Genomic DNA, 13,734 nt, shown 5'->3' with positions numbered 1-13,734 from the left:
CCTGGTCACCACTAACTGCCCTCCCTTACAGGCCTGGTCCCCCCCAACTACTCTCCCCTCCTGGCCTGATCGCCCACACTGCCCTCCCTTGCAGGCCTGGTCCCTCCCAACAGCCCTGCCCTCCCCTGCTGGCCATCTTGTGGTGGCCATCTTGTGTCCACATGGGGGCAGCCATCTTGTATGTTGGAGTGATGGTCAATTTGCATATTACTCTTATTATATAGGACTAGCGTCCTGGTGCATGAAATTCGTGCACTGGGGGGGGGGGGGGGTCCCTCAACCCAGCCTGCACCCTCTCCAATCTGGGACACCTCGAAGGATATCCGACTGCCCGTTTAGGCATGATCCTGGTGGGATCCGGACTAAATGGGCAGCCAGACATCCCTCTCACAATCCAGGATTACTGGCTCCCAACTGCTTGCCCGCCTGCCTGCCTGCCTGCCTGATTGCCCCTAATCGCTTCTGCCTGCCAGCCTGATCACACCCTAACCACTCCCCTGCTAGCCTGATTGACGCCTAACTGCTCCCCTGCTGGCCCGATTGCCCCTAACTGCCCTCTCCTGCAGGCCTGGTCACCCCCAAATGCCCTTCCCTGCAGGCCTGGGTCCCCCCAACTGTCTTCCGCTGCAGGCCTGATCGCTCCCAACTGCCCTCCCTTTCAGGCCTGATCCCTCCCAACTGCCCTCCCCTGCAGGCCTGGTCCCTCCCAACTACCCTCCCCTGCAGACCTGGTCCCCCCAACTGCCCTTCTGTGCTGGCCTGATCACCCACAACTGCCCTCCCCTGCTGGCCATCTTGTGGTGGCCATCTTGTGTGTTGGAGTGATGGTCAATTTGCACATTACCTCTTTATTACATAGAACTAGAGGCCTGGTGCATGAAAATTCATGCACTGGAGAGGGGGGGTCCCTCAGCCCGGCCTGCCCCCTCTCTCAGTCCAGGAGCCCTCAGGGGCGGAAGGCGACCTTGTGATCAGGGGAAGGCAACGCCCCATCACACCTCTGCTGCTGCCACTGCTGCTAGTGCAAGCCTCGGCTGGCCCTGGTTACCTGAGCCTCCGGCGGCCCTGGGCGGCCGGGCAGCTGCCATCTGAGGCTTGCCTGTGCCTCGGGCCGGCCCTGTACAGCTTGGGGGATGAGGGGACTGGGGACTCTGGAGGCAGGCGTGCGGGGTGGGCCTTGCCATGTGCCTGCCACCCCGGCAGGGCTGAGGGGACTGGGCACCGCCATCTTGTGGCTGTGGGCACCGCCATCTTTGAGGGCAGGGCAGTCAATTAGTATATTCTCTCCTTATTGGCTGTGGGCACCTCCATCTTTGCGACAGCGTGAGGGTCAATTAGCATATTCCCTCTTTATTAGATAGGATACTGAACTATCAGAAAGAGAAGAAAATAATCTCATTTACAATTGCATCAAAAAGAAATGAAAAACTTAAAAGACCTGTACTCTAAAAACTATAATACACTGGTAAATGGAAGGATATACTGTGCTTGTGGAAAGAATACTGTTTCAATGTCGGTGTTACCCAAAGCAAGATTAAATGCAATCTCTATCAAAATACCAGTGGCACCTGGCCAGTGTAGCATAGTTGAGCATCCACCTATGAACCCTATCATTACCGTTAGATTCCTGGTCAGGGCACATGTATTGGTTGTGGGCTCGATCCCCAGTAGGGGACGTGCAGGAGGCAGCCGATCAATGATTCTCTCTCATCACTGATGTTTCTATCTCTCTCTTCCTCTCCCTCTCTGAAATCAATAAAAACATATTTAAAAAAAAATAGCAATGTCATTTTTCACAAAAGTAGAACAAATAATCCTAAAATTATTTTGGAACCACAAAACACCCTGAATAGGCAAAATAATATTGAGAAAGAAGAAAAAAGTTGGAGGTATTCCACTACCTGATTTCAAACTATACTACAAGTCTATAGTAATCAAAACAATACAGTATTGGCACAAAAACAGACAAGTAGATCAAAGGAGAATAGAGACCTCAGGAATAAACCCATGCTTATATGCCCAATTAGTATATGACAAAGGAGCAGGGGTGGGCAAACTTTTTGACTCAAGGGCCACAATGGGTTCTTAAACTGGACCGGAGGGCCGGAACAAAAGCATGGATGGAGAGTTTGTGTGAACTAATATAAATTCAAAGTAAAGGAGCGGAGGGGAGAGCAAGAGAACCCTCCGCTCTTTCGGCTCCCGCGGGCCGTAGTTTGCCCACGGCTGCAAAGGAGGCAAGAATATACAAGGAGGTAAAACAGTCTCTTCTTCAATAAATGCTGGGAAAACAGAATAGATACATGCAAAAAATTAAATTAGACCATTTTCTTACACCAGTGGTCGGCAAACTGCGGCTCGCGAGCCACATGCGGCTCTTTGGCCCCTTGAGTGTGGCTCTTCCACAAAATACCACGGCCTGGGCAAGTCTGTTTTGAAGAAGTGGCATTAGAAGAAGTTTAAGTTTAAAAAATTTGTCTCTCAAAAGAAATTTCAATCGTTGTACTGTTGATATTTGGCTCTGTTGACTAATGAGTTTGCCAACCACTGTCCTACACCATACACAAAAATAAACACAAGATGGATTAGTCTTGTATGTAAGACCTGGAATTATACACCTCCTAGAAGACAAAATGGGCAATGGACTCTTTGAGATTGATTTTAGTATATGTCATCTAGGGCAGTGGAAACCTCGTGAGCCGCGGTTTGCCGCTCTGTTGACTAATGAGTTTGCCGACCACTGATCTACTGAATGGGAAAATATATTTGAAATGATATTCTGGTAATGGGTTAATATGCAAAATATATAAAGAACTCATACAACTCAACGTCAAAAAACAATCAATCAAATTTAAAAATGGGCAGAGGACCTGAACAGACATTTCTCTGAAGAGGACATACAGATAGCAAACAGACACATGTAAAGATGCTCAAAATCACCAATCATCAGGGAAATGCAAACCAAAAACACAATGGGATATTACCTCACACCTCTCAGAATGGCTAATATCAGTAAATCAACAAACAAGTGTGGGTGGGGAGGATGTGGAGAAAAGGGAACCTTCCTGCACTGTTGGTGAGATTGTAAACTGGTGCAGCCACTATGGAAAACATATGGAGAGTTTTCAAAAAACGAATCATAGAGCTACCATATGACCCAGCAATCTCATTTCTGGGTATTTATCCAAATAAAGTGAAAACAGTAATTTGAAAAGATATATGCACCCTTATGTTCATTTCAGCATTATTTACAATAGCCAAGATATGGAAGTAGACTAGGTGTCTATCGATAGATGAATAAAGAAGACGTGGTGAAACAACATGGATGGACCCAGAGGGTACTATGTCAAGTGAAATAAGTCAGACAGAGAAAGACAAATAATGTCCAACTTTACTTATATGTGGAATCTAAAATACAAAATACACAAACCAAAAAAAGAGAAAAGAAACAAACTCATAGATACTGAGAACAAACTGATGGTTGCCAGATGGGAAAGTGGTTAGGGGAAGGGCGAAAAATGTGAAGGGGATTACAAAATACAAACTGCTAGTTATAAAATTAGTCACAGGTAGGTAAAGTACAGAATAGACAATATAGTCAATAATACTGTTATAACTATGTGTGGTGCCAGGTGGGTACTAATCTTATCTCGTGGTGATCACTTCAAGGTATACAAATGTCTAATCACGATCTTGTATGCCTGAAGTTAATATATGCTGTATGTTAACTATAATTTTAAAAATTCAATAAAAGACAAAAGTTATTCATGCTGACATTATATATAATGTACGTGTGTGTATATATACATACATATGTATTTGGAGGGGGGGATACAATTAATAGGGAGTGGTCAGGTGTTTAAAAAAAGTCACTGTTTCCAAGGGACACTTACACAATCTTAAATCAATCAGCTTTCATCTCATAGGAGGAGAAATCTAATCAGCCTTATTTTCTCATGCAAGTGCTACCTATAAACAGCATCATCTTGTCAGACACCTACCTTGCTTGTCTGATTCGGTTTGATCCCAGGCCCTCGAACCAACAGGGGAACTTTGATATCAAACTCATACAGCTGCCTTTTGTCTATTGGCAAAGAAAACTGTCCTGAAAACAAAATGCATAGGGTAAAGATGGAGCCCAGATGGAAGTGTCACGCATATTCATTCATTTAGTCAACAAAAACAAAACAACTTTGTTCCTCTAATTATGGTGCTTTAATAGGAGGTTTAAATTTGCCTGGGTCTCATTACTATAAGGCAGGAAACAATGAGTTCATCTTCCTTAAATAAATGCCTAGGGGGACTCCCTGATCTAAAATAGGACAAATTCAGGAAAAAGAGTGACTGGGAAGTACTGAAACACAAATGCATAATTTATGTATGATACTCAACTGAATGAGATTATTCTGAAAACTGCTAAATAAAGGGACAAAAACATTTATTGGGCCTTTCCTGAATAAACTGCATTTCAAAATAACTGAACAGTTGAGGGAAAATTCTTCTCTGAGGAATTCCAGCTAATAAATGCAAAAGGAAGAAGAGAATTATAAAGTCAACATTTTACAATTTCTGAGGGAAAAATGAATTTAAGCATCAATGAAAGTTTTAACCACAGAAGGTTCACAGGATAGGCTGACACCACATGGGCCATCAATTAATACTAGCATCCCTAGAGTGGGGCAACCAGACACCGAGACATCATGAAGGGATGCAATAGGAAGTACACAGCAGCATCACCAAGAAAGCATGCTTGCTGAAAATGTGAGTTTCTATTAAGACCCTAGATCTGACTACCAATCGACAGGAAATGCTAAGTATAAACAAACAAGATAAAAGCCAGAAGGTCAGATATTCTAATGGACAAAAGACCAGTTTTTCCAATCAATCAGTGGCAATGACAGCTTTTAGGACACACAAAAGCTAAAGGTAGCATGCAGACTTTGTCTAGATCCTGATACAAAATAAACTAGTCAGATGCACAATCAAGTGTTGATGTGTGGAATCACAATTTCCAGAGTTTCTACAAAACCTTCTAGCTAAAAAAACACACCAGGGTAGGGTAAGGAAGAATTCAAAAGACAGGCCACATGCAACTGAAAACTGAAGCTGGATAATGGGGGTTATTTTATTAGTCTCTACTTCAAGTGCTTAAAAATCTACATCTACACTAATAAAAGAGAAACATGGAAATTGACCATCACTCTGCTACACCCACCAGCCAATCAGGAGGGAATATGCAAATTAGAAGGCCAAAAATGGAAGCCGCCCAGCTGCTCCAGGCACGGAGTGGCCAGGCAGGGCAGGACGCCTGCTATGAGAGGGAGGGCGGGGGGGGGGGGGGAGGGATCTATAGGAGCGGCACTCCGGCCGAAGCGAAGATGGAGACAGCAGACTCTGGCCGGAGTCTGCAGGGAAGACGAAGATGGCAGACTCCAGTTGGAGTCTGCAGCAAAGACGAAGATGGCAGACTCTGGCCGGAGCCTGCAGCGAAGATGAAGAAGGCAGACACTGGCCAGAGTCTGCAGCAAAGGCGGCAGATTCCAGCCGGAACGAAGGCCTATTGCATGAATCTCTTCGTGCAACAGGCCTCTAGTATTCACAATAGATTAAATGCCCAATCTGCTCTATGCAAGCAAGCCTCAGGTTAATTCCACTCAAGTTAATGAAATTTATAGGTGGGGAAAGAAGAAAACATTGGTTTTTAACCTGCAAAAGGTTCAAGTAGAAAGGATGCAAGTTCATCCTGCAGTTTTAAAGACAAAACACACACACAAAAATAAAACCCACACATATGCGCATGCGCGTGTGCGTGCACGCACACACACACAAAACTAATTTCACAATTTCGCATGAAAGAGTCCCCCCACACCCAAGACAATCTTCTCTTAATCTTCTGTGTAAAATGTCTTACCCTTATTTTCTAAAGTCTGCTTGTTCTTGAAATCCCGTTCAACTTCTTACCTCCTTCATAAATCCTGCCTCCAACCCATCAAGCTCACTCTGCTCCCGATTCCTGGAACATCACGTAACAGAGCAGATGACACAGCAAATAATGAAACTGGTCTCTCCATGTGGCAATGAGTTGGCCCTCTGACCAGAGGGAACCTGAGGGCAAGACCTTCCCTCTGACCTCTAAACTGCTCTACAGACACCAGAGCTCCCTGACAGTGATCCTGGTTGGGTAAAAAAGGAAAGGCACCTCCCAAAGGTCTCAACACCCAACCACGCCCCTTACCTGTGTGGTAGCCATTGTCAGAGGTATAAAAGATGTAAGTGTTATCGAGCTCCCCGATGAACTCCAATCTCTTGACCAGTTTCTCCACAAGGTCATCAACTGAGAGTAGAGTTTGCCACCTGGATGTGAACAGAGGATGTCAATGGAACCTCAAAGAAAATGGCTCAGGGACACCTGCAAAACCTCAAAACCATTGTCCCAAAAATAAAAGAAATTTACAAATTTCCTTTCCTCAAATGCCTCATTGCAAAAAAAAAAAGATTAGAAAATTTTAGAATAGTTACCTCAATCCAAATTGAACTGTTTCCAAAGAAATGAATGAGGCTTTCTATAACTAGTTTTATTACTTACTAGAGGCCTGATGCATGAAATTCGTGCACGGTGGGCAGGGTGTCCCTCAGCCCAGCCTGCACCCTCTCCAATCTGGGATCCCTCTCACAATCCAGGACTGCTGGCTCCCGACTGCTCGCCTGCCTGCTTTCCTGATTGCCCCTAACAGCTTCTGTCTGCCGACCTGATCACCCCCTAACCACTCCCCTGCCAGCCTGATGGATGCCTAACTGCTCCCCTGCCAGCCTGTTTGCCCCTAACTGCCCTCCCCTGCAGGCCTGGTTACCTCTAACTGCCCTCCCCTGCAGGCCTGGGTACCCCCAACTGCCGTCCTCTGCAGTCCTGGTCACCCCCAACTGCTCTCCCCTGCAGGCCTGGGTGCCCCCCCCCCCCCCGCCCAACTGCCCTTCCCTGCAGGCCCAGTCACCCCCAAATTCCCTCCACTGCTGGCCTGGTCACCCCTAACTGCCCTCCCCTGCAGGCTTGATTGCCCCCAACTGCCCTCCCCTGCTGGCCTGATCACCCACAACTGCCCTCCCTTGCAGGCCTGGTCCCTCCCAAATGCCATCCCCTGCTGGCCATCTTGTGGTGGCCATCTTGTGTCCACATGGAAGCAGGATCTTTGACCACATGGGGGCAGCCATCTTGTGTGTTGGAGTGATGGTCAATCTGCATATTACTCTTTTATTAGATAGGATAGAGGCCTGGTGCACGGGTGGGGGCCAGCTGATTTGCCCTGAAGGGTGTCCTGAATCAGGGTGGGGGTTCCCTTGGGGCGTGGGGTGGGGCGGCCTGGGCGAGGGGCCTGTGGTGGTTTGCAGGCCGGCCATGCCCCCTGGCGACCCAAGCGGAGGCCCTGGTATCTGGGATTTATTTATCTTCTACAATTGAAACTTTGTAGCCTGGAGCGGAGACAAGCCTTCTGCTTGCTCTGTGGTGGCAGCCATTTCTGTTGGGATTTATTTATCTTCTATAATTGAAACTTTGTAGCCTTAAGCAGAGGCCAAGGCAGGACAGGGCTTCAGAAGCTTGGCTTCCTCCATCGCCGTGGGCAACCCTAGCCTCCTGCTCTCTCCAGCTCCGTGGCTGCCGCCATTTTTGTTGGGATTTATTTATCCTCTATAATTGAAACTTTGTAGCCTGGAGTGGAGGCCTGGGCCGGCAAGGTCAGGCGGAAAGCTTGGCTTCCTCCATTGCTGGGGAAACCCAAGCCTCCCACCTGCTCTCTGTGGCTGCAGCCATCTTGGTTGGGTTTATTTGCATATTCGCTCCTGACTGGCTTGTGGGCGTGGCTTGTGGGTGTAGCAGAGGTACAGTCAATTTGCATATTACTCTTTTATTAGATAAGGAGGATCATCACTGTTGATGAGAATAGAGACTAGGGCAAGTTGTCAACTCAGCACTGATTAATTCAGATGGACCTGTGCCCCAACAGTGTTTGTGATCTAAACTAGGGGCTGGCAAACTGCAGCCATGAGCCAAAGTTTGCCCATTGTCTGTTGTTTGCTTTTAAATTGTGGTAAAAAATACATAATATAAAATTTACCATCTTAATGTGTAAGTGTACAGGTCAGTAGTATTAAATATATTCACATAGTGGGACAGATTTCCAGAACTTTTTCAGTTTATAAATCTGAAACGACCCATTAAACAACTTACTGTCTGTTTTTACATACACATAAAGTTTTATTAGAACACAATTATGCTCATTCATTCATGTACTGTCTTGGGCTGCTTTTGCACTCTGACAGCAGAGCTGAGCAGCTACAACAGAGATCATATGGCCTGCAAACCTATAATATTTACCATCTGGCCCTTTACAGAAAAAGTTTGCCAACCCCTGGTAATAAGTACTAGATTACAACTTAAGTAATGAATTTTTTGAAAAATTGACTTAGAGAATTTCTTGAAAATCACAAACAGCAAAGGTAAATAATTTGCTCTAGTCTAAGCCTTTGGGTTTTATGCAAATATTGGGAGACTGGTCTCTAACAAACTGACCTTTTCCTTAGATACAGGAAACTTTTTAAAAATATATATATGTAGCCTAACGGGTTTGGCTCAGTGGATAGAGCGTCGGCCTGCGGACTCAAGGGTCCCAGGTTTGATTCCGGTCAAGGGCATGTACCTTGGTTGTGGGCACATCCCCAGTAGGGGGCGTGCAGGAGGCAGCTGATCTATGTTTCTCTCTCATCGATGTTTCTAACTCTCTATCCCTCTCCCTTCCTCTCTGTAAAAAACCAATAAAATACATTAAAAAATATATATATATATATTTTTTTATTTTAGAGAGGAAGGGAGAGGGAGAGATAGAAACATCAGTGATGAGAGAGAATCATTGATCGGCTGCCTCCTGCACACCCCCTTCTGGGGATTGAGCCCCAAACCAGGGCATATGCCGTGATTGGGAATCGAACCCTGACCTCCTGGTTCATAGGTCAACGCTCAACCACTGAGCCACATCGGCTGGGTGGAAACTTAAAAAAAAAAGTCTAATGGCTCCAGTTTGCAATGTTTTAACAAGTCATAAAAATAGATTAGTCTGAGGGTCCAAAGGCCACCTCACACACCCAAATGTAAAGGAATCTTTGCTTCTGAGGCAACAGAAGCCCTCCCCAACAAGCAAAGAGTCTCTCCCATCAACTTGTTACCCTCTGATTTTGTCTCAAAGATAACCACATAGTACAGTCCCCTGTTCATAGGCTGATTTGGAGAGTCCTCTAAGACCACCCAGGTTGAGAAAGTAGCAGCTCTTACCTTTTCCTAAATGCATTATCTAAAAACTGTATCGAAGAATTAGTCATTGGGGTCTTGGCTTGCCTAATTAACCAGTGCTTGTTCTAAAATTTAAAAGAAAAAAATGTTAACACCAAGTCACCCAGTCAAATAAACTACTATAGTAGATAATTAAATTTATAACTCTGAGTATATGCTTTGGGCCTCCTACCCAAACTACAAAAGGGTAAATTATTAACTTTCTATTTCTCTTAAGTTTTGCTTATAAGTCAACATTTTATTGTCCTCTATTTTCTCACCTAAGATATCGATCATCCTAAACTGTTGGGAAAATCTCATCATAGCAATCTCCTAAAACTTCAAGTCCAAATCTGGAGGGTTCTTATTTAAATAAAAAAGTCAGTTAAAAAACACACAACACAAAACATTCACACACGCTGTTAACTTTCTCCTTCCTCCCTAGTCTTGAAACCCTAAGCTATGTCCCAAACTATGATCCTCAAAGTGTTCTTTAGTTAGTATGTTTGATATGTTTGAGAGATGGCATATAGCATGTCCTCTGACTGGAAATTCATGTTAGAACATGATAACTGAGGAATCCTATAGCAGAGTGACTTATTTAACCTAAAGTTTCTGCACTTACTTGGTCATGGGAACTGCTATCCATTTTTTTGGAACACAGTTTGAGAATGGCTCTCTAGTTTAAAACTTAGTTCACTCAGCTTTCAAATCGTACTTAACAAGCACATGCTTGCAATATTCCAGGTGATACCCCAGATGTTTCTATGTACTTTAGTCCAGCAGTCACCAGCCGGTGGTCCGCGGACCAATGGTGGTCCATGAGATCCGAAAGGTCTGACGACCGCTGATTTAGTCCATATAGCAGTTGCATGAACAACGGAAGTTAGCGTCTTGCTCACTGTTGGGTCACTAAGCTAGAAGGTGGTAGTGCTGAGTCTAACTCTAAGATTCATTCTTTCCACCACTTCCACCATTCTTTCCACCACAAGCAATGAAGATTTCTGGGAAACAGGCATGGGGCAGTAGAGGCATTCTGCATTTGAACTAGTCAATCCCCTGTGCCAAGGGAAGGATAAGTAACTAACACATGAAGCAAATATTTAAATTGTGGCCCTTAATTATATTCCCTGCTCTGGCTCATTTCTCCATTTTATTTCCCTACCCATCATATCACATTGTGTCACCCCTCTTCTTCCTATGCGTGAGGGCCACCAAAGGAGGCTGCTGCAAGCCCAACTCGGCCCCAAGGGACACGTGTCAGCCATGCCAGGCAGAAGAGAACCAGCACAGAGGTTATCAGGAGAGCCTGTCGTCAAGGAAAATGGCATCTCTTTAATATTCCCTGTGGACTCTCTAGCTGCTCACAGAATGTGTGGCAGGAACCTTATCTGTATTTCTGAAGCAAGATTATACCATCTATCTTATTAGGAACAGCTGTAATTACCTTTAAGCGTCTGGAAAGAAAACCAACTACATGGCTGAAAGGCTCCCTGACAAGTACATTAACTAGTTAACTATATCGAGTATGGCTTAATTCTAGGATTAGGGACACTACCGTTCCATGGATGTTGAAGTTCTTGTTCCTTGGTGCAAAGACGTTCTGGAAGGTCTTCTGGTACTGGGGTGCAGCTATCCAAGGTGAGTGAGGCGCTGGAGTGGAGATCATCATGAAGAATGGTTCAAAGTTGGACTTGTAGTCCAGGAAGTCCAAGGAGACATTAGCCTGACGTACACAAAGATTTGTCATCTCCTACCCTACCCAACAGTTGCAGACTTGATAGATACATGTTCTCTGGTAAACAGAAGGGTCAGGGTCATATTAGCTTTTAACAAATCTCAGCACACAACCTGTGTCACAGTCAAATGACCAGCGTGCTGTTGGAACAAATATTTGGCTTTTAGGCAATACTTACAATAAAAAATTGAAGAGCACACTATCCTAAGGGGCAATGAAGCCCTTGATGATTTTACATGATCAAAAAAGTATTATGGCCCAGCCGGCATGGCTCAGTAGTTGAATGTCGACCTATGAACCAGGAGATCACAGTTGAGATTCCTGGTCAGGGCATATGCCCAGATTGTGGGCTCGATCCCCAGTGTGGGGCATGCAGGAGGCAGCTGATCAATGATTCTCTCTCATCATCATTGATATTTCTATCTCTCCCTCTCCCTTCCTCTCTGAAATTAATAAAAATCTACCTAATAAAAGAGTAACATGCTAATTGACTGTACCTTCGCAATGCCCACCAGTCAATCAGGAGTGAGTATGCAAATTAACCCAACAAATATGGCAGATAATTTGCATATGCGGGTGCTGAGCAGCCGGGGGCGGGGTAGGACGCTTGTGCAGGCATTCTGTACCACTCCGGCCGCTCTGGGCCTCTGAGAAGCCTAGGAAGGCGGAAAGGCGGCTCCGGGCAGAGCGAAGGCAGTGCCGACAGCCAGGGAAAGGAAGGCCATTCTGGCACGAGTCTTCATGCATCAGGCTTCTAGTATATATATATATTAAAAATGTTATGCCTCTCATTGGAAAGAAATAGTAATTTGGCCCTTTTAGTATTAACTTACATTATATGCAGCTAACAGTATTTACATTTGATGCCTTAAGGAATATAAAAATAAGAGTCAATCTAATTCACAACAGTGGGAAAGGTGGATTAAATTACCTTAATCTTACAACAATATGTAGATATTGCATGTTTTGCCAGCTAAACTAGCTAAGCTAAATGAGTAATATTAAACCCAAATAAACCACACCAGGGCTTTAATGTATATGGATTTACATTTTCCATTTGCTTATTTGGAGATACTTTATGAAAATGAAAGCATCCCACATCCATGTCATGTTTTTAATTATTCTAGTTGATTTATATCTTCATTTAGTCCCAACACTAATCTCAAAAGGCACTGACTGCATCAATTTCCCATCACCACCCTGCCCACCAATTTACCCTTGCCTTGTAAGAAAGCTGTGGTTTCTCCAACATGCCAGGCACACTCCCGCTTGAGTGCCCGGACACTACTCATTCCTTTTGTCTGTGGCATTCTTTCCCGTGATCTTTTCAGCTCACGCTCACCTACATCAGGATTGTGCTTAAATGTTATCTAAGTAATCCCATAATCTGCCTCCTCTTTCTAACTAATCACCATCTAACAAGATAATAAATGAATGTGGTGCACATACACACATTATGTATAAATAAAATACGCTACTAAAAAGTTACCTCCACAGAATCAAGGACTATGCTTCATTTACTGCTGAAAACCCACTACAAGTGATGCTGAAATATTTGGTGATTGAATACTCTAAAAAGGGTTGTCATTAGAAATACCTTAGACAGGAAAGAGAAGTCCCAAATTCACCCAATTTCGGTATTTTTTATATGTAATTACACAATACCTGAAGAACTCCCATGTCCCTATCACCCCACCCTCATGATGAGGCTGTCATCTTGTAGTTTGTGAGTAAAACTGGGGTCAAGAGTAGAAACCCTTACAAAGTAAAACCTCAAGTTAAAAAATAAAAATGAGGGTGGGAGGGATCTGTTGCCAGAATTTCAAGCACATTAGACCTGAGCCTGACTATACAGAGAAATATACCCACAGGAATTTTTAATCAGTTGGAACTATTCTTTGGCAGCTAGATCGAGTTATTATTCATTCACATTACCCAACGTGAACAAATATAACTAAAGGTTTTCTAGGCAAAGTCTTTAATCAAATGTTAACCAAATCTGCCAGGACAGAGGTTCAGTGACTCACCAAAACATCTGTCAGGTAGTCCACACTGTAGTTCTCACCATGCTTCCGTGCCTTACCGTTGATAGAGAGGGTGTAATTATAGTACTTAGAATTCTTCTCCTATTAAAGAGAGGAAAGTAAAATTTATAATGACATCAGCACACACAATGAAAGCTGGAAACCATGCTAGGCTAACCTATACTATTTAAATAGTGATAAGACATTTTAAAAAGATAATTATACAAGTCATACTGCATTAGAGTTTTTGACTAGGGTTTTAATTAACTACTAGCATAGTTTAAATAATATGTCCTACTTTTTATTTCTTTTTTATTTTTTGTTAAACCTCACCCAAGGATATTTTTTCCATTGGATTATTTTAGAGAGTTGAAGGGAGGGAAAGAAGGGGTTGCGGGGAGAGAGAGGGAAAAAAAGGAAGCATATTTAGTAGCATATTTTATTTATACATATGTGTGTATGTGCACCACATTCATCGATTAGAGCTGATGCTCTAATCACTGAGCAACACTGGCCAGGCCTGTCGTACTTTAAAAAAACAAATGAACAGGAGTGGATCAGGTAGAACAGCAAAATATGTTGCTAAACCCCCACAAAGGAATTACTTGCAAATCAAAAGACTTTACTTCAGGGAGATGAAACAGCCAATCATA

General features: G+C 44.0%; 1 protein-coding gene across 2 annotated transcripts in view; it reads right to left on the bottom strand.

The window, feature by feature from the left end:
• GNS (glucosamine (N-acetyl)-6-sulfatase) overlaps positions 1-13,734 on the bottom strand; it is a 49,803-nt gene that overhangs the window by 24,197 nt on the left and 11,872 nt on the right. For both annotated transcript variants that reach the window (XM_080661732.1, XM_080661731.1), the window contains exons 5-9: positions 13,085-13,183; positions 10,878-11,045; positions 9,323-9,405; positions 6,236-6,354; positions 4,002-4,105 (exon numbers count right to left, since the gene is read on the bottom strand). In XM_080661732.1, coding sequence (XP_080517858.1) covers positions 4,002-4,105; positions 6,236-6,354; positions 9,323-9,405; positions 10,878-11,045; positions 13,085-13,183 — 573 coding nt within the window. The remainder of the gene's footprint in view (positions 1-4,001; positions 4,106-6,235; positions 6,355-9,322; positions 9,406-10,877; positions 11,046-13,084; positions 13,184-13,734) is intronic.

This window comes from Plecotus auritus, assembly GCF_963455305.1.
Source record: "Plecotus auritus genome assembly, chromosome: 3".
In the NCBI taxonomy this organism is placed as follows: Eukaryota; Metazoa; Chordata; class Mammalia; order Chiroptera; family Vespertilionidae; genus Plecotus; species Plecotus auritus.
Note: the sequence above shows the minus strand (reverse complement) of the source record. Positions and strands in the feature narration are given on the sequence as shown.